We start from the raw sequence: 19,740 nt of genomic DNA on the forward strand, positions 1-19,740 counted from the left end.
TGAGTGCATGCTTGGTTGGAATTGTGCTTACTGTTGTGTGCTTTTGTTTCCCACCCTGTCTGGTGGGTGCAGCAGCTTTTGCTGTTTTTTCCATCACCTGCCTCAGCCTCCAGGGACTGAAACCTGTAAAGATATGCATGCATTTATTTTAATGTGAGTGCGGGAATAAGCGTGAAGAGCTGATTAACCCAGTCTGAGGCTCGTCCTCCAAACACCTTCCTCTGATTGTTGTACGCATGTTGGTGCAGAGCAGTTGATCCAAACAAATCACTCCAAATGAACTTCAAATTTTGACCAGTTGGTGGATTTACCACCCTTTTTTTCAGCATTTTCACTAAATGTCTCGGCAAACCCTGGCAGAATATGGGGGGGGAGTTCATTGTATTCTCCTGTCCTGCAGATCAGAACTTTTTCCCTAAAAGCACTGCCTGCAGATGCAAAACTTGCGAAAAGGAGAAAATGGAGTCTTTCAAAAATGTCAAACATGGCTTAATCATCTCAATTTACTACATTTCAGTTATTCGTCTGTTTCTCCTCGTTACAAGTGCTCCTCAAGCCATTGGCACTTAGAGCCATGACTACAGTTACAGGTGACTGCACTGCTGCCTTGGCCCACATCTGGTCTACCCTTGGCACCAGACTAGAGGTGAAGTGTTACATATGCTGGATCCTGTATGACCATTGTGTGTGCGCGTGTGTGTGTGTGTTCTCTAATTAAAAAAAAAAAGGAAAATAGAAAAGTATTCTTAGCAGATTATATTTTATTCTTTTGTTTGCTTTCAGTTTATTTAGATTTACTACAATACACCTGTATAACCTCATGCTGCTGAAAGCAGCTGAGTCCACAATGCACTTCCCAGGTGCCCAAACTCGATGCACAACCCAGCTCGCTAACATTTTAGGATTTCTAGCCTGGAATACATCATAGATGCACTCAGACATTTCAGTTCACACTAATTGAGGCAACAAACAGTTGGCTTTGGCCACTTTCTTTCTCTTGTAAGTAAAATGAACAAAGTGTCGGGTGTAGTTCTTTGGAAAATTACTGCACTGTCTATGTGTATGTATGAATGTGTCTGTCCTGTTATTTGATAATGGTGTGGATCTGTTCTGATAAACTTTTATTTCTCTACTTTCAGAAGCCCCCTTACAGTAAAATCAGAGCCTTTATGGTGTTGCCTTTGTTCCGGCCTATTAAGGACTACAGGAAGTAATAATAGGAAGGAACAAGAGCACACTTTTTATATTTAATTAAAACATTTTTAATTTAATTTATTATTATTATTTTCTTTTAAGCTTTCCAGGATTTAGATTGTTTGTGGTATTGGATGAGGAGACGGATTGAAGTAGGGGACAATAAAACCTAAATCATCAAAGCTAAACTGTAAAACAACCCACATCACAGGTCATTAATGCTATTTTTGGTTTTCCTCATTGAAGCCAAAATTATGCAATTGGACAGCTGTTTGAGTTTATCCTGTATACAATATTTAAACTAGAAAGCACTGAAAGACCCTGCTGTGTGCGCTCAACTGAAAAACAAAAATTGCAGACCAAATTAAGAATTTAAGGACGGATGACCTAATCTCTCTGAATGACGGTCCTAGTCTTGTAGCTAGGACTGTTCCTACTTAAGATTTATTTTCCCTTTCAGCTGAGATCTTTCATCCCAGGAGCCCAGGGCTAGAAGGGAGAGTAGATGTTTACAGTTAAATCCACAAAAACACCCTGTGTATGCAAGTTTGTGTGCATTTGGAACAATAGATGAAATCATCTGTTTTTTGTTTGTTTGTTTGTTTGTTTTTATTTTTTTATTTTATTTTTTCAGATTTGTATACAAGTATTGTTATATTTAGGATATTTTGAGAGCATGTGTTTTTGTTTTGTTTGTTTCTTGTGAATCACCTGTTGGGAAGGGAGTGGTTTTGGTTGATTTAGTTTTATTTTTAATTTCTGTGCTTAAGATCATCCAGAGGTGTTACAAGAGTGACGAGCATACATAAACTATCCAACTATTATCTTTGCTGCTCATCTGACAGTGACTGGATTTCAATTATCACCCCATTCAAACTCCTCCTGCTTTGTATTGGGGGATTAAAACTTCAGTCCTTGTGCAGGATGCTCGTTTCTCCTTTTTCTGTGTCCCTTCACTGTCTGGACCTTTTCTTCTTTGATACACTCATCTTGACAAATTAACCTGTCTTATAATTTTAAATTAGTTGTCACCAAGCAGAAGTGTTTTAGATGTTGCAGCATAAGGTCTGTTGTTTTTTGTTTTAATCCTGTGAAACTGCTTACAGCCTGCTACAGTGAGCCAATGGGCTCCATTTGAATTATGATCACAAGCAGAAGGGCTTTGTCATTATTAACAGGTAATGGCAACGGTTTGTGGTGATGGGTGGTACCCAGCTTTTGGAATCAGGTTTGACTTGACATGCCAGCTCAGTGTTCAGATGTCAGAAGCAGTCTTTTCCTCATCGTGCACAAACGGACCATTTAGGTAGCTTATTGTTAAAACAAAAACAAATCCCAAACCCAAATCTTCATCCTCACCTAGGGTGACACCTACATTTATGATTGTTTTCCCCCCAGACACATTTGTCTTGGCTGTCATCACTGTGGTCCCTGCAACCAGCCACAGTTACAGTTGCAGTTTCTTTGGGGCAGCCAGCACGGCCTCCAACGCCATTTTCAAAGTGTGCAAAGGGGAGAGCAGAAAGTTTATTTGCATGTCAGATTTCTGTTTCCCCTTGTTCCTCTTCCCTGTCCCCTCTCTTGATTTTGATTTGGAAATGTCCAATAGCTTTTATTTAATGTGGAGAAAAAAAAAACACAGAAATAAATTATTTGATTTTTTTAATGCTGTAAACTGAGTTGTCTACTGTCTGGAATGGCTTTCATTCTAAATGAACATAGTATTTAATATTGCAGGAAAGAGTCGGAGTCAAAAGTCTGAAAGAACGGTTTATTTGGTCACATCCTGTTCCATACATACACAAAGAGACAAAAATGTCACTATTTTTTAAATCACATCCTAAAACTATTATTGCATATAAACGGGTTGTACATTAAGCATGTCAGATGGCTCATAAAATTACTGAAAAAATATTTATTATAAACAAAAGAGATAATAATTTAACAATAGTGTTCTCATACTTGCATTTCATCAATCTAGACTGCAGCAGAGACTTTATCAAATGAATCCTATCAAAAAGTAAAATTGCAAAACTTGATCTGATTACAGGTCATTGCATCTAGACAATGGGACTTCCCTGGTAAACGGTGCTGGGCAAAATGTCTCCTTTATCAGCCCTTTTTGTAACCAGACTACACAAAGAAAACACGTGCAAACTGAGCTAGTTAAAAACAGCTTTGACTTGTGAAAATATTAATTTCTGCCTCAGTGTTAAATGTTTGTGCTTTTCCTGCCAAAAGAATCACTAGCAATAGGTCTTCAAATGAATAGATTTCATGCGTGTAGAGAAAAAACATTTCCAAGTGCCAAATATTGAAGTCATCACTTACGCTGTACATCAAAATCTGTTAAATGCTACATAGCCTACTTTCATAGGATGATGTTATTTCACATGTGCTTTTTATATTCATGTTTATGAACAAATGACTGATTAAAATAACTGCATTTGCACAACATTTATATTTAACCCAACTTAAATCAGATTAATTGTGACAGTTTCTTAAATGGGTGGAAATTTCCGCAGGAAGAATGGTTTGACAGTTTGCAGAATATACGTATTCAGACTGATACCACTTAAAGGGGGTCTGGTTGGTCAGTGGCAGAGCATTGGGTTGGGTTCTAATCCCACCCCATGAGGTGTGGTCCCACCCAGCCACCAAGGGTAACCTTGTCACTGGCCCGGAGCCCATAGAAGGAAAAAAAAAATGGGAGCTTTGCGGCAGGAAGGGAATCCGACGTGAACACTCACACTAAATCAACGTGCAGAGCACATTTGGCTGTGGTGACCAAGGAAAAGACAAGCCAAATGCCGTTGATTTAGACTGATACCACTTACACATACTGTATAAAGCTAATGTCAGAGCTCCGCATGAAGACTTTTGGAAAAATGGTGAGCCTGTCACCTCATGGTAATAAAACCTGCCCAACAGTGCCTGTAATTTTTAGACTCAGTTTTATTTACAGAGTAATGTTTAATGTATTAGGCAGATTTTAGTATCTTGGAGGTGGATGAATTTTTAAGTTAAGATAGTAGTCTGCTAGCTCCAGCTAACAAATATATTGGTCCACAATAGTGATATCGATTGTATTTTTCACAATTTCTTGAGTTTTTTATCGTAGCTGTTTAGCAAAAAGCTTTATTTACAGTAACTCAACTGACCTCAAGTCAGCTAGATATACAGTACATATATTTACACTGTTTATGTAATGCACCTTCCTCAGCTCTTATTATTTAACAGAAAATCTAGTGGTCCACATTTGCATGGTCTCTTTGTCAGCAACACTTGCCAGGTCTGTGCAAATGCATTTTGTTTTTACGAGCAGCAATATTACTAGTTTACTACTTTGCACATTTTTATGTACAAGTGCATCACACCAGCCCTGCTAGGCATTTACAGTCAACATAGTCTGAAATCGTTCAGAAAAACCCTCATGTTGGTAGAAAAGATCGGAATACAAAGCCGACCATTGAACAGCCTGTTGAAATTGTGCCCTAACTTCTGTTACACTCCGTGAATTTGATGAGTCATAGCCAAACAGCCCAGGGTGATTGGAGTAGTCATAGCAATGATAATGTTCGTCGAGCTTCCATTACAGGAGGAATGGCCGTTGGTCACTGACAGAAACGAGCCCACAAGGGTCTCATCAGAATTCATCTTCAGAGCTGTCAGCCAGCAGCATGGCCTGGTCCTGTTGGCTGATGCCAGTTTCTCGAGGTTGCTGGAGAAGAAAATTAACAAAATGCTAAACCTAGTGCATTTGAGACCCACATTTATTGACCACATTACCTGCTGGTGGCATTGTGACTGGCCTTTAATAACAAATGAATAAGTGATTAATACAATATAGGGTATTGACCTCTGGCTGTCTGACCTTCCTCCTCTGGTGTTTGAAGCTGTTCCTCCTTTTGCGGTGAATCATTCTTATGCTGTAGAGGGCACCAACGATTAGCAGGGCCCCCATGATGCCGATGCCCACAGGGGCCAACATCCCAGACACATATCCCGCCTGCAGAGGGTGGAGGCACACAAGTCACAAGTCACACTGGAACATGGCCAATCAAGATAAATTAATTTCATCCCTCTTATTACTTGTATTTAACAGCCCTTAAAGATTAAGTCTGTACTTTGATCATCGATAACAAATGCTATGAAAGAAATGAGTTACACCACTCAAAACTAAATCCCCTTTTTAGACTAACAACTAAGACCTTTCATGGACAGCAGGTGGCAGTCTTACCTTTTCTCTGATTAGCTCGACCCAGCTACGCACTAGAAAAAGCAGTCATAGATTTAGAGGGGCAAAATTATACAAAACGATTTTTAATGTTGTTTAGTTTTGTGATGTAATGTTAAGTAAAGCGCTAATCTGATATGCTTCAGCTGTGACAAATAGCTGATTTAGAAACTATGTTGTCATACTCAGCCCCTGGTTGCGTTGAACCCAGACAGGAGGTGGAGGGATGAAGCTATACGGGGGCTGTGTTGAGGAAGTTTTAGGTGTTTCGGTTAGGTCTTCTTCACTCTCTTCCTCCACAGATTCCTCTGAGTTCTCTTCCTCCTCATCGTCATCAGGTTCCTCTGTGGGGAAAGAAAATATTAACTAAGCAGCAAATAAGTCTCATACTGGGGGAAAAACAAGACAATTTTAAATTAATTGGTTTTGCCCTAAATGATAAAACTCATCCTACCCTCAGACTCCATCTCGTCAAACCTTGTTCTGGATTTATGCTCAGGATGACGGGTTGTCATGGTAACTGTTGTCATACTATGCTGAAAAGATGATCGAGAGGGGCCTCTGGTGGGCAAGTTGTCTACAAGGTTTTGCGTCCTGACAGCAACTACATGTCACAAATCACATAGCACAAGGAGAAAGCAAGACAGTAGACTGTCACATAGTGCTGACCAGCAGATTTTTCACAACTCACTTAAAGGATGATTTTACTAATTTACAACTTCCTTTATGTGGTTTTAGTTCAGCAAGTACAACATCACTGACATAATCTAGAGGACTTTTCAGTTCAGAGGATGACATCTGGACAAGGTGTGTGTTTACCAAGATCTAAAACCTCTGTATAAAGACAAATGAAATAATCTGGAGGAGTGTTTCAGCTAGAGGCAGAGAGATATTTTGTTATATGCAAGGCAAAGGAATGTTAAATATTATTCATATATATGTTTTCCCTAATCGAAAACCATTAGTAGTAGTAAGTTGAAAATCAGTGAAGCTGCCATTTAAACATCTGATGTGTGAGAGATTGTATTAAATACCTTATGAGACTTTCACTCATTACAGCTTGCATGACTTGCCTTTGTGGTAATTCAGTGAATTGGACATTTACAAGTACAGGTAATCAGGGTTTTAGTGGGAAATGTCAGTTTCAGTCAAAGCCAAAGAAACACAAACACTATTGTTATCTAACTTACTCTGAAGTCATAGAGTTAGTTGGTTGAAAATGATAGGCTAAGCACTTTAAGGGTTTGATGCCAATGTCCACTATAATGCTGGTTTATATTACCAGCAGTATTTAAAAACAAGTGTCAAATTTCTGCTAAAATGAAGTAAAAGCAGTAGATGCCTGGTGGGAATAATGTTAGTGATGCTTGAAATGTTTGAAATTTGTAGCAGTATCACACATTAATAAATGTTTAGTAAAGTACACACAGATTGTAAAACACTAGTAAAAAGGTCACACTACCTCTGTCACCACTCTCAGAGTGATCCTCTGGCTCAGCTGTTGCTTGCCTTTGTGAAACAGATGGACCCAAGGAGCTGATTGGCTCCAGGAGCTCAGCGCCGGATGTCTGCCAAGGTGACGTCCAGTCTGGCATCAGCAGGAGTTGGGTGTGTGTGGGACCATCTCTGTCTGTCTCCACAGGGACCAGCTGGTCCAGGTCCACTTCTGACACAGGCATTCCTCTGGTTGCCATGGCAGCGGGAGGCTGCATACTGCCGGGCATAAGTGTGACCACTGCCGCTGCTGCAGCCCCCTCTAGCGTGACATCTTCCAAAGGCTCAAAAATGAGGGGCAAGGCCTCTGATGACATGGTGCCCTCGGTGGCTTCATCCTGGGACAGCGGGACCATAGTGTCTGCTGCAAGTTGTGTCAACACAAGCACAGATACAGAATGAAGGTCATGAAATATACCATGAGAAGGAGAAAAGACAGATGTGTTTGGACTTTATGGTGAAAGTCAGTGAACTCTGCAGCTTATTTACAGTGTGTGGAATTCAGGAACAAAACTTGGGCAAATGAATAGTGATACATTGGGAGTCGTGCAGTTTCTTTATGCACAACATAAAGAAACTGCCAACAGCCAATATGAAAAATTTATAATTTTTTTTCTCTAGCAGAAAGTCTGTTCAGCATATAGCTTATTTACTATTTATGACAACATGCAGCTTTTTACAATGGGTACTTCTTCACACATGCAGTTGTCTCATTATTAACACTACTCTCTCAGAGCCAAGTTCGCAGTGAAGACACAATGTAAAGACGATTGTTTAAAAAGAGGGTTCTTTCTAGATAAGAGCAGGCTGTCAGCAGATAAACTGATACTGCATATCTTTCAAACATTTTCTTTAGTCCAAAGCATTTTGAAAGAAGTCTGCAAAATGCTTATAAAGACTACGATCCTTTTACGTAATGCTGTTATGGGAATTGAGTTTTTTTCCTACATTCTTTTTTTGGGAAGAATCTTCATCAAACAGACAATCCCCATTTGGACAGCAGGAACACATATTGGCTCAGACAGACTCCTTTAATCCATTTCCGTCTCTTGCCTTACTGAATAATAACCTGTCTGCTGCTTTACAATAGTCTGGGAAGAGGAGTGTGACTGGTGGGAAAGATAGAGAAGGTGTTTGTGGTAGTGTAAAGAAATAAAGAGAAGAGGGTTGAATCCTCCAAAGGCTTTTATAACACACTCTGCCACCAGCCTTTTCCCCGCACTTGTTTGTGATCTCCGTTTTTTTTTTTTTTAACTCAACTCAAGAATAGAAAGTAATTAGACTGCCATGGGTCCCAGCTGGGGTTCAAAGTGGAGTGTGAAAAAGCGGAAGCCTTCTTTAGTGATCATCAAAGGCGATCTCTGCTGCAAGAAGTGTTGTTTTTATTTCTGCTGCACTTTTTAATGACGCTTCCTGCTGAACTGCTACAAAATCTAGCAAACGAGAAACTGCAGTTTGTTGAGGAAGGAATTTGTATAGCGTGACAATGGGCTTAAATTTGCACACAAGAGATTAATTACAATTAATAATTACAAAAGTCTGTGTCCTATCAATCTATTTTTTAATTTTTCACACTTACCTCCATCAGTTCTTGCTGCCTCAGTCCACAGGCTTTCTGGTCCATCCTCTCTGGGCATCAGGATTGGTCCAATTTCAGGTATCAGAAGGTCTGGGAGTGGAGATATTGTAGGTCCATCATGACCCCAAATTGTCAAAGGTGTGGAGATAAACATAGAGGAAGGGGTGGAGCTATGAAATGTCATTCTGTGGAACCGAGCTGAAGGATTTGGAGGTTCTGAAGACGGCAAACTTGTTTCTGGGTCTTTACCGTAGTGGGAATCACCCTCACCATGGAGTCTTGATCTCTCTTCCTCACTTCTGTCCATTGTTTCTCTAGAGTTTATGCTTAACTCTGGTAGAGATGAAGAGAAAGCTGAAAATTTCCCAAGAGACAATCTGGGGGTACTCTTGTCTATGTCCTTCTGTTTTTTCCCAAATGTAGATGAAGATTTCTGCTCATTGATAACAGGTACAGCCTCCTCAGTAGTCTCCGATTCCACAGACAGTACTGAAGCAACCTCTGACTGGCTTTCAGCATCTCCCATCTTAGATTTGCTCCTGACCTTCTTTACTTCCCTCTTTTTGCTCCACACTTCTCTGCCACCCTCACCCTGCCCAAATCTGTCATCAAGGCTGTCCCCATTTTCTGTGTGCGTCACTGGATTTATCCCCTGAGGTCGTCCTTGTGGGCCAGTTGCTCCTCCTACACCTATATTCAAACTCAGGCCAGTCACATGTTCTGAATCTGATGGTCTAGACTTTATATATGTGCTATGCACCAACCTAACAGTTTTTACTGAGCTTACACACTGCCCATCACAGCGACTGTCCTGTGTGGGAGTGATGGTTGGGAGATGGACAGGGGTTCCATAGATGCATAAACAGGTTGCAGCCAAGAGGAATTGATGGAGCATCTGCATTTCTGTTGGGTTTCAGTGCCAGCTGGAAGTCAATACAGATGACAAATGGTGTTGTTGAGGTGTGAGCAATCCCTATCTGCAGCTTCTATGCTTTGTCACTGAGGAGACGTGGACAGAGAGACAACGCAGAGGTGGTGGTCCCTGAGAAGGAAGACAGGTGACAAGGAACAAGATGTGCAACTGCAAATTCAAGGACTGAATGGGAACCTCATATAGCCTGTGATAACTACATACAACAGGATTAACTCAGACTCTATGCTTTCCATTGCTTTGATGCTGTAGTTGCACACACACACACACACACACAGAGGGAAAGTGACAGAGAGGGAGAGGGAATCTGACACAGCAATCCTTCGCACCCCTCCGCACTTCACCTATAAATAGCACTAGGTTTTTATCCTCTAGGATCCTCTAACATAATGCATGAATGTTTTTACATTCTACATATCTGAATCTGTCTAAATTCAGGCCAATTTGCACGTGTGATACGTGCATAATCATGTTATAAAGTGGATTAAAAACCAATCACACAACTATGTGTTGCGCATTTGTTGTTTTACATGATGCCAACTCAGTAATCACTGCAGTAAAAAAATGACGAGAAACGACAAGCATTGTTAACAGGGCAAGCGTCTAAGAGAAATCATTATCCTGCCCTAATGATGCACAGTCCAACAATGTCACAATGTAACCCACTTTCCTGCCAGCACCCCGCCCCTGTGATCAATACAGTTAAATACACTGAGGAAGCATGCTCTCGCAATCCACCACCTGATAGCACAATCGCTCGGACATTTGGATTGTACACAAATTCACACTGCAGTGTTGATCATATTTGGCCAATCTCACTGCACAGAATGACCATGATTGAGCTAATCATAGCCTCACAGAGACTAAAATGCGTCTCCTACATCACATCACCAAACGCACCCTGGTACTAAGAGCGTAAATTACGTAAGTTAACAATTAAAGTCGCACATTTCTGAATATAAAGCTGCCTTTACCTTACAGAGATCATGACGGATTGCTGTGCCTGAAGGACGTGGAGCTTCTTTTGCAGAGTGCAAACAAATGCATTTGGTACAGATACAAATTCAGGGCAGACGAGTGTGGAAAGCAAGCTGATGGAAAGGTTTGTGGTGCAGCTCAGCGTCACTAACTGAAAGTCGCTGTCTTCTCTACGTATGTCCGCCTGCTCCTGATGTGCTGTAACCAAATGTTTCAGATCTGCAGGAGTTACTAAAAATACAGCTGTACAAATCCGTTCGTCTATCCTTTATTTTATAATCAGAAACGTATTTTTCGTCTGCACTGCCTACTTGAAGAGGTTTTTTTTTCCATTTTATATACAGTATATATATAAGATACAAATACAAATACAAAAATGAAAAACAATACGTTAGGACCGTATTGTTTTTTCTTAATTAATGACATGACATTTACATGACATGTACAAGTATCCATACTATCTGCGTTCACTCTTGCTGTCAAGGCTAACTACCTCTGATTTTAAACATACAAATGTTCTTTCTGAGTTTGCGTTCTTGCAGTTGTATTTTGGACAAAGCACGTGCAGCATGACTTCGTGTGTCTCATATTTTTAAATGAAAATAAAAGAGCCTGCAAAAAGAGGGTTAATAAATTAAACGTTACCATGAGGAGTAACTATATGATATATTAAAGTTATTTAGCTCTTTTTGGTGTAAATGAAAATTATATTAGGAAAGAAGGAGGGGGCAAAGAAGGTGTCAGTGATTGTGCACTTGGTTTTAACATATGCATTCTAAGCTTTAATATGCCATAATGCTTCGATATTGTGACCAAATATATGCTCTTGTAGTACTTGCATAAAGAAACCGGTGGACAGTAGACTTGGTACACAATTAGATGCTGTGTATTAACATATAATCACAAGTTCTTACATGTATACTACTCATTTTCTGCATAACTGGTCAACTCTGAAACAGCCAACATACTAAAATGTTCACAGCAACTCTTAGGGATACAGCTTTTCTTCAGAGCAGACCAGAAGACCGCGGGTGAAGGCCACGGGTTCGAATCCCAACCAACCAGGTGTGAAGAGCCACCTTGGTTCCGGTAACAAGCCTAAACATGTTCCGCTGTGGCGACCCCTGAAGGGACAAGTCAAAAGCCGTTCATTTTTTCTTTAGAGCAGGGTGTAGAGCTTTCGGTGTTTCATATATGAAAACGTCAGAGCAAATTTGTATATGCAATATACAAAAATAATTGGCTATATTGAATGACAATCAAATAGCTTATTATTATTATTATTATTATTATTATTATTATTATTATTATTATTATTATTATTATTATTATTATTATTATTATTATTATTATTATTATTATTATGTAGTAATAGATGTCTCCATAAGTCTGACAGTTGTTTCCCACGAGATTTGCACTATTTTGATCAGGCGGCGTTATGACGTCATCTCGACAAAACCCAGCCCAGCCTAACAGAGAAACAACTCATTGCTCGTTGCTTTGAGAAGATGCTAGTTTAGGAATTTTATTGATAATTCTTCATATTTTCGTCGCCCAGAGGCGAACGTATTGATAAGATGCCCTTTTTTGATGGGTTGGGAAGTGGAGGAGAGAAGACTGCGATTGTCATCGATTTAGGAGCAGCATACACAAAGTGAGTAGCAGTCGTTAGCCTTGTTAACGCAGCCTTCAGGTTAGCATAATACTCCACTGTGTGTATGTGTTGTGTTGTCTTATCCAACGTTACGTTAAATATTAAAGTATTAGCACTTCAGGTCTGTAACAGAGGTATAATGCCCATAAGGGCTTGCTAAGGGCATATTCTGTTCGTAAATACTGTAGGATTGTTAGTTGGTAAATCCATGCTAGCTAAGCCATTGTTAATTTGATTTGGCACTGTTCAGCTAACGTTAGCTAGTTAGGTTAATGCCAAATTTTGTTAAGATTCAATAAGGTAAGAAAGCCTTAGCAACAAAAAAACTAATTAAACACCGTACAAAGCGAATATGAGTAAATTTTTTTGCAACGAGCCCAATTAATGCTAAACCTACGCTTATTAACATTTTTTTTTCACACACTTTGACGAGCATTTCATTATTATATGACCCTAATAGTTTAATAAAGCCATCTGGTAATGTTGAAGCGGATATTACAACTCAGTTCATCATACACATCTTTCCATATGTAAGTTATGCAGTTAGCATACTTCAAGATTATTTTTTACGTTTCTTTTTTGTTTGCTTCTGTTTGTTGTTGGTTCATAATATGTGTTATCTTGCTGTAATTTTAGTCAAAGTTTGTAAATAGTAAGGAAGAGGGGGAAAAATGGCCAATGGCAAGTCACATGGGCATCAAGAGAAAGGGTTAGTCCCAACAGTGATGTCTTTATTTCTGTTGCTGTCCCAGAACAATTTCTCATGCACTGCATTATTAATGTGAAAATAATAAGAAAAGTTCATCCCCATGGGAAAGTTGTATTTGGATAGCTGTATATAGAGCCATGGTTCCCAAACCAGCACCAAAGATCACGGGGGGGGCATAAAGGTCTTGGGTGTGAGGTTGTCAGGCCAAGGTGGTCATTGATTTGTTAAGAAAATGGAAAAATAAGTTATTGATTGTTCTTGATGTAAAAAATACAGAATCATAGCAGTATCAAAACTAATGTTCACATGATATGCATTTGGATCTGGATATGCAACAAACTTCCCCTGTCTCATCTGATCTGCAGGAAATCTAGCTTAGAGCTGTACTCCACGTCTGGGTGCTAACACTCATAATCAATCATTATTATTCTTTTGGTGTTTGCATGTGTGATGCTCAGCAGTTCCTTAATATGGGTTGGGGGCCTCCAATGAAAAAAGTAGGAAATCATTACTCCTGTTGATTTATTTTCTGATTTTTATGATACATTTTAACGATCTTAAATCAAAATATTTATATCATCTGCACATCCTTCAGTACTGAAGCTCAGCTGAAAGTTTACTTTTTTGGCAGATGTGGCTTTGCAGGGGAAACTGGGCCCAGGTTCATAATTCCGAGCGAGATCCAGAAACCAGGAGAGCAGCAGGTGAGGCACTGTTAGCTCTGCTGACTTTGATCATGTGTATGTGGGAAACACAAAATGTTTTAACATGGTTGTGATGTCCTCTTTTCCAGGCCATCAAAGTAGTTCAGTACAACATCAACACAGAAGAGCTTTATGTCATCCTCAAAGAGTTTATCCATATACTGTACTTCAGGTAAGACTCTACTACTTTTGGTATACATCATCATAAGCATCTAAGTAATAATATGTTGATACTTATGAATTAGGAGGTTAATATTTATAGTCAAACTGTTAATGGCAAAAATATGTCTAATAACAACAACTGATAAATGGAACATATACTGCTATTAGCTGAAAGCAATGATTCACCCTCATGAAATAAACTTTGCCCTCTTGTCTCAAACAGGCACCTGCTGGTGAACCCTCGCGACAGAAGGGTGGTCATCATCGAGTCCATCCTCTGCCCATCTCACTTCAGGGAGACTCTCACCAAGGTTTTCTTCAAACAGTTTGAGGTACCGCTTCAGACAAGTCAGTGTTTTACAAAAGAAAAAGAGCCAATGTAGAATATGTCTGTAAATGATAAAGATAAAAAGATAAAAACAATCTGCAGTTTGTGGTGAGTTTTTGGAATTTTAATCTTTAATGGTGTTTTCTAGGTGCCATCTGTGCTGTTTGCTCCAAGTCACCTCATGGCTATAATGACTTTAGGCATTAACTCTGCTCTGGTGATGGACTGTGGATACACAGAGACACTTGTGCTGCCTGTATCCTTTCCTGTGGATTTGTAGTCTTTGACTCTTACATCGAATTTGAGAAGATAGATAATTGGATACTGTGGCACATGGAATTTTTTTACAATTGAAACATTTCTATTTCTGTTGTGGGCTAAAATGACAAAGGTGTATAGTGTTAGTGTAAACACTCAGCTTTATTATATGTTGCCAACCTAACAGTGAAGTCAGGTTTATGAGTGCACTCCTGTTCTGCCAACTTGGGAGGCTTTGCCTTTGGGAGGGAAAGCCATCCATAAGTAAGTAGCTTTAACAGATTTGGCAGTGTGTGACTCTGCATGAAGTTGTCCTATTTTGTGTACACTTGGTGGTTGAAGAAAACTTCTATTTCACATTTTTTTGCATTTCATTTCAACTTTGTGACTGTAATATGAAACCATTTGTAGATGTGCCTGTTCCCTCCCATCCCTGTTTCTTTCTCTGTTGTAGAGAATTAGATGGGCTTCTTGTGGAGCAGTGCACTGTGGACACAGACAACACCACTGGCCAGAGTGTACCAGTTGTCATTGGTAATTGCAAGAAAATACGATACACTGTGTCTTTATATCTTATATGGTACCATTTGTAACTCTGATATAGATGTCTGATTTGGTTTGGAAAGCTATGAGCAGAAAAATATAATGGTTTGATGCAGTTGTAAATGTTTCATTTAATGTTTATAGTAAAAACTTGTTTCAGTGAACTTCAATCCCCTTCTCAGTTTTCTTTCTCCACGCTTTTTCTTGATGTAACAAATCACATTATAGTGTTGAGCCATGAGGTCTACAGCTGCAGCTGAGTGAGAAAAGATACATTAATAATTAAGAGCAACAGCAGGCCCATTCAGTTAACTAGACTGTTAAACAAACTGCATCTCTGCAGTTAGTACGGAAAGTCTGCAGTCTGGAATGGACCAGGCTTCTTTTACACCAACGAATGTCTTTAGCCGCTGTGTCAACTTCTACGGTTTTCAAAAGATGATTTAGCCTCATCATAATTCTAATTTCAAAGGCAAAGTTGAAGAGTTTTGAAATCACTGATATGTGCATAAGTCCACCCAAAAAGATTTAGTTATTTAAAATTTCTATCTCTTTCTTTTTCCTCTCAGGGACCATCCCAGAAGAGACTGTAGAGGATATAAAGGGTAGGTTTGACGGATATTTATAATGCGCAGATGAAAATAAATGATTCAAAAATATTATTGGGACATGTTTACTTTACAAATTTACTGTGACAACTATTTGTTTAATCATTCTTCCCCTTAACTGTGTTTTCAGGATGTGTGAGCAACCTAATCATTTTGTTCCTGATAGTATTATCTATAGGCTGCTATCCTTTTTGTTGATACAAGAATATAAGGGGCCCACAAAATTTATACTATAATTAACAAATTCTAAATGTTTATTCTCTGTCAAAAGTATATGTATATTTTTGTAAATGTAGAATTCATGGCACAGCTGATGATTAAATTCTACAGGTGTACCTAAAAAATAATAATAATAAAGTGGCCAGTGAGTGTATAATTATGTTTTGTTTCTTGCAGTGAGAACATGCTTTGTGAGTGACTTGCAGAGAGGTCTCAAGATCCAGGAAGCCAAATTTAACTTGGATGGTACAGCACAGGTGAGTGATATGATCCCATATTAGGTATCTCAGTTATCCTCCTCTATCGTTGAGAAACTCCACTTTCTCTTGTATCCGTTTGTAGCGTCCAGCTCCTCCTCCAGATGTTGATTATCCTCTAGATGGGGCGAAAATTCTCCATGTCAAAGGATCAATAAGGTAGTCTATCAAAATATTCAAATTCGATTTTCTGTTGGCTTTCCTCTGTATTTCTCCATAGAGCTAGAAAGTCTAACACACACACAAACACACATTATCTTAATTGTGTAAGTGTGTTTGTGTCATAATTACAGTAAGGCAAAAAAGTATTTAGTTAGCCACCGATTGTGCAAGTTTTCCCGCTCAAAATGATGATAGAGGTCTCTAATTTTCATCATAGGTACACTTCAACTTGGAGAGAAAAAAATCCAGGAATCACATTGTAGGATTTCTAAAGAATTTATATATAAATTCCTATGTAAAATAAGTATTTGGTCACCTACAAACAAGCAAGATTTCTGCCTCTCACAAACCTGTAACTTCTTCTTTAAGAAGTGCTTCTTTCCATTCATTACCTGTATTAATGGCACCTGTTTGAACTTGTTATCTGTATAAAAGACGACTTACCACAGTTTCAAACAGTCAGACTCCAAACTCCACCATCCTTATTTCACCCAGGAATTTATAAATAAATTCTTTTAAAATCCTACAATATGATTTCCTGGATTTTTTTTTCCACATTCTGTCTCTCACAGTTGACGTGTACCTATGATGTCAATGACAGACTCCTGTCATTTTAAGCGGAAGAACTTTCACAATTGGTGGCTGACTAAATACTTTTTGCCCCACTGTTCATGAGTGGGAATGAATGTGAATTTTTCTTTTCTTTCCAGAATTTATGTAGTGTCTTTTCTGTAATGTCAATCATTAAGCAGTTTCATTTTGACTCATGATGTTTTTCTTTTGTTTTTTTTTTCTCCAGAGACTCTGTGATGGAGATTCTGTTTGAACAGGACAATGAGGAGAAGAGTGTGGCCTCTTTAATTCTTGACTGCCTGGTCAAGGTAGAATGAAGTCATTCATATCATATTCAATGTGCAAGGGCAAGGTGTTTTGGGGAAGCTGCCTACTACTCACTTTTGGGGGAAAACAATATAATTGTTTTGCTTATTTTATAAAGTTTGGGTTGGATTGAAAGTGTTGCTCAGCCACATCTTAAAGCAAAAATAGAAGTTGACAAAACACAAAAAACTGTAAAACAACCATTAAATTGAATTATTGAATTGCAAGACACTGCCAGGTGTTTATATAGTCCACCCCATTTATTTTAGCATTCACCATTTTATGTGCCTTATAGCTGCTCATTAACCTTAACTTGTTTTAGTTTATGCCAAAGTATTTTGCTTTAATTGTTCAGTATCCATCGGAGGTATGCATCCCTCAGTTCAAATGTCACAGCCACTGAGTTTGGTGTTTGTAACACTCAGCGGGGGCTTTTAAATCATGGGGCAGTTTTATTGTTTCATGTGAGAATGAAGTCAGCCAAGGGCAGCCTTAATTAATCTCAAACAGTATAGCACATACATACACAGTGTCAGATATACAGCAACAGCAATATGTTTAAAAACAGTCTGCAGTATTTTACTCAGAATGTATTGAAACACAATAGTTCTCTTGAGGCATCAGTGAATGGTAAATGTTCTGCACTTATATAGCCCTTTTCTACCTATGGGCACTCAAAGCGCTTTACACTGCTTCTTATTCACCCATTCACACACACACACACACACACACTGACCGATGGGGCAGCTGCTATGCAGTTGGCCACCACTCACCAGGAGCAACTACAAGTGGGGGTTCAGTGTCATGCTCAAGGACACTTCGACCCTGAAAAGAGGAGCAAGGGATCGAACCAACAACTGCGAGTTTGGTGGACAGCCGCTCTACCTTCCTGCGCCACAGTCAACTGTGGAGCTCTACAATCAGAGAAGGCCCTGCAGGAAAGCTCGCCACTGCAACTTTCCTTTTTGTTTTACTCTGCATCTGTCCTGACAAACTAAAGGAGGGTGTCCTTAGGCCTCATCTTTTCTCCTGCAGCACTTAAATTGAGCTTTAAATAAGTGGTGGATTATTGTTTGGTTTCATCATTTTTATATAAGCTGTCTTCTTTACTAATAATGCATAATGGAATGAAAAAAGTAAACCATTGCACTTTACCTTGTCAGATTCTTCATTCATTTTCCCAGCTAATCTATCTTATCAGGGTACAAAAAAGCAGATGATAATCCCAATCGCTAAATTTGGTAAATGTGTGTCATGTGTTTGTCTATAGTGCCCAATTGACACCCGTAAAGTGCTCTCGGAGAACCTCATAGTAATAGGTGGCACGGCCATGCTGCCCGGCTTCCTGCACCGTCTGCTGTCAGAGATTCGCCTCTTGGTGGAGAAACCGAAGTACAGCAATGTGCTAGCCAGCAAGAACTTCCGCATACACACTCCACCTGCGAAGCCCAACTGCACTGCCTGGCTTGGAGGTTAGACAAAGGTTTATCACTGCCTACTGAATTAAAAGTTTCCATTCAACATTCGAAAGAAGTATTTCTCCAGCATTACTCTTCAATACCACAGTAAACGGTCAGCATTTTATAATGCTTTTTGACCTCATTGGTACACAAAGCTCTTTACACTGCTTCGCATTCACCGATTCTCAGTCACACACACAGAGTTGCTCTCTAGTCACCCTGTTAGCATTGTTGAGAAGATGTAGAAAGATTGTTTTTGCCCCCTCTTATGTCATTTGAAAACCCCTTTTTGTTCATTCATATTGTCCTCTCCTCAACAGGCGCAATCTTTGGGGCTCTTCAGGACATCCTTGGCAGTAGGTCAGTGTCACGGGACTACTACAACCAGACGGGTCGTATCCCAGATTGGTGCTGCTTGAGTTCTCCTCCTCCAGAGTCTGTGTACGAAGCAGGGAAGACCCCACCTCCACTAATGAAAAGAGCCTTCTCCACAGAGAAGTAGAATATCCTGCATTATAATTTAAACAGTGTACTCTCCATTCCTCTGCCTGATGGAATAGTTTGGTAATCTTTATTGTAATATCTCCACAGAAATCCGGTTAATGTACTTCAGAAGTGTAACCACGTAATTTACTCTAATTGTTTGTCTAGTATTCATACCTATGTTTTACATTAAGGGACTGTGGACTTGATTTGGCTGGATTTTGACATTAGCAGATGGAGCTCATATTGGGGTTTTACAATATTTCAGTGTGAAAACTCTGTGCTTCATGCAGCCATGTCAAGTTAAAGTCTCATTGAGCAAGACGCTAAAATTGTACGTGCTTACTCTCACTGTCTCACCAGTTAGTTTTGTTTAAAAATGTAAAACATTTGCTTCCGCAGAAATGTTACAGAAAAATAGCTGAGTCACAAAATATTGCTACGTTTGAGTGACATGACAATGCCGGTAATTTCCCATGAGCTTTTTCAATAAAAGAAAAAAATTATTTATTGTTTGTACTGTATTAAACACACACTGCAGCTCAAACTTGTGTCAGCACTTATTTGTGATAATTAGCATCTTCTCAAGTTGAAGCTGGGAAAAAAATAAGTTTTCCTCCTACAGCAAGTAAATAATATATAGATAGTAAAATTAGTAATTGATTTAATAAAAACACACTGTTGGGAGATAGCTTCTGTTTGTTTGCAGTAAGCTCACAGCCACAAAGTGTGAACAGTCTTTTTTTCATGTATCCCTAATCAAGAAACGGATCACAAACCTACTTGTAAAAGCTATAGATTGGGTTAATTTGTGATGCTGCACGAGATCTTCAAAGTGTAAATTATATTTAGAAAGGTTTTTCCTCTCTTGACTTGTTCATTGACAACCCAACTGAACCCC

General features: G+C 39.2%; 2 protein-coding genes across 3 annotated transcripts; one reads left to right on the top strand and one right to left on the bottom strand.

Moving 5' to 3' along the window:
- Window positions 1-2,951: 2,951 nt before the first annotated feature.
- On the bottom strand, window positions 2,952-10,625 carry LOC137102223 (uncharacterized). Of its 2 annotated transcripts, none has more exons than XM_067481486.1 (8): window positions 10,410-10,625; window positions 8,505-9,546; window positions 6,894-7,289; window positions 5,886-6,035; window positions 5,617-5,775; window positions 5,435-5,466; window positions 5,069-5,203; window positions 2,952-4,915 (listed from the first exon to the last, which is right to left on the bottom strand). In XM_067481486.1, the coding sequence occupies exons 2-8, from the start codon at window positions 9,403-9,405 to the stop codon at window positions 4,841-4,843; spliced, it is 1,848 nt and encodes a 615-aa protein (XP_067337587.1). In that variant the 5' UTR covers window positions 9,406-9,546; window positions 10,410-10,625; the 3' UTR covers window positions 2,952-4,840. The 2 variants fall into 2 exon arrangements, with proteins under 2 accessions (XP_067337587.1, XP_067337586.1); XM_067481485.1 differs by having other exon boundaries at window positions 5,054-5,203; window positions 10,410-10,624.
- A 1,224-nt stretch (window positions 10,626-11,849) lies between these two features.
- Window positions 11,850-19,345, top strand: actr10 (actin related protein 10). Its single transcript, XM_067481487.1, has 13 exons — window positions 11,850-12,067; window positions 13,408-13,480; window positions 13,570-13,652; window positions 13,866-13,974; window positions 14,119-14,226; window positions 14,425-14,492; window positions 14,683-14,762; window positions 15,341-15,376; window positions 15,776-15,855; window positions 15,941-16,014; window positions 16,817-16,898; window positions 18,167-18,368; window positions 18,677-19,345. The coding sequence occupies exons 1-13, from the start codon at window positions 11,991-11,993 to the stop codon at window positions 18,856-18,858; spliced, it is 1,254 nt and encodes a 417-aa protein (XP_067337588.1). The 5' UTR covers window positions 11,850-11,990; the 3' UTR covers window positions 18,859-19,345.
- The last annotated feature ends 395 nt before the right edge of the window (window positions 19,346-19,740 follow it).

The sequence above is a fragment of the Channa argus genome, chromosome 17, assembly GCF_033026475.1.
Source record: "Channa argus isolate prfri chromosome 17, Channa argus male v1.0, whole genome shotgun sequence".
In the NCBI taxonomy this organism is placed as follows: Eukaryota; Metazoa; Chordata; class Actinopteri; order Anabantiformes; family Channidae; genus Channa; species Channa argus.

Coding starts and splice junctions, on each gene's coding strand:
- LOC137102223 (XM_067481485.1), bottom strand. CDS start 9,405: ATGCAGATGCTCCATCAATTCCTCTTGGCTGCAACCTGTTTATGCATC. Junction 5,776..5,885: donor TGACGAGATGGAGTCTGAGG/GTAGGATGAGTT, acceptor CTTTCCCCACAG/AGGAACCTGATGACGATGAG. Junction 5,467..5,616: donor TCAACGCAACCAGGGGCTGA/GTATGACAACAT, acceptor TGCTTTTTCTAG/TGCGTAGCTGGGTCGAGCTA.
- actr10 (XM_067481487.1), top strand. CDS start 11,991: ATGCCCTTTTTTGATGGGTTGGGAAGTGGAGGAGAGAAGACTGCGATT. Junction 13,653..13,865: donor ATCCATATACTGTACTTCAG/GTAAGACTCTAC, acceptor TGTCTCAAACAG/GCACCTGCTGGTGAACCCTC. Junction 14,493..14,682: donor GGAGGGAAAGCCATCCATAA/GTAAGTAGCTTT, acceptor TCTCTGTTGTAG/AGAATTAGATGGGCTTCTTG.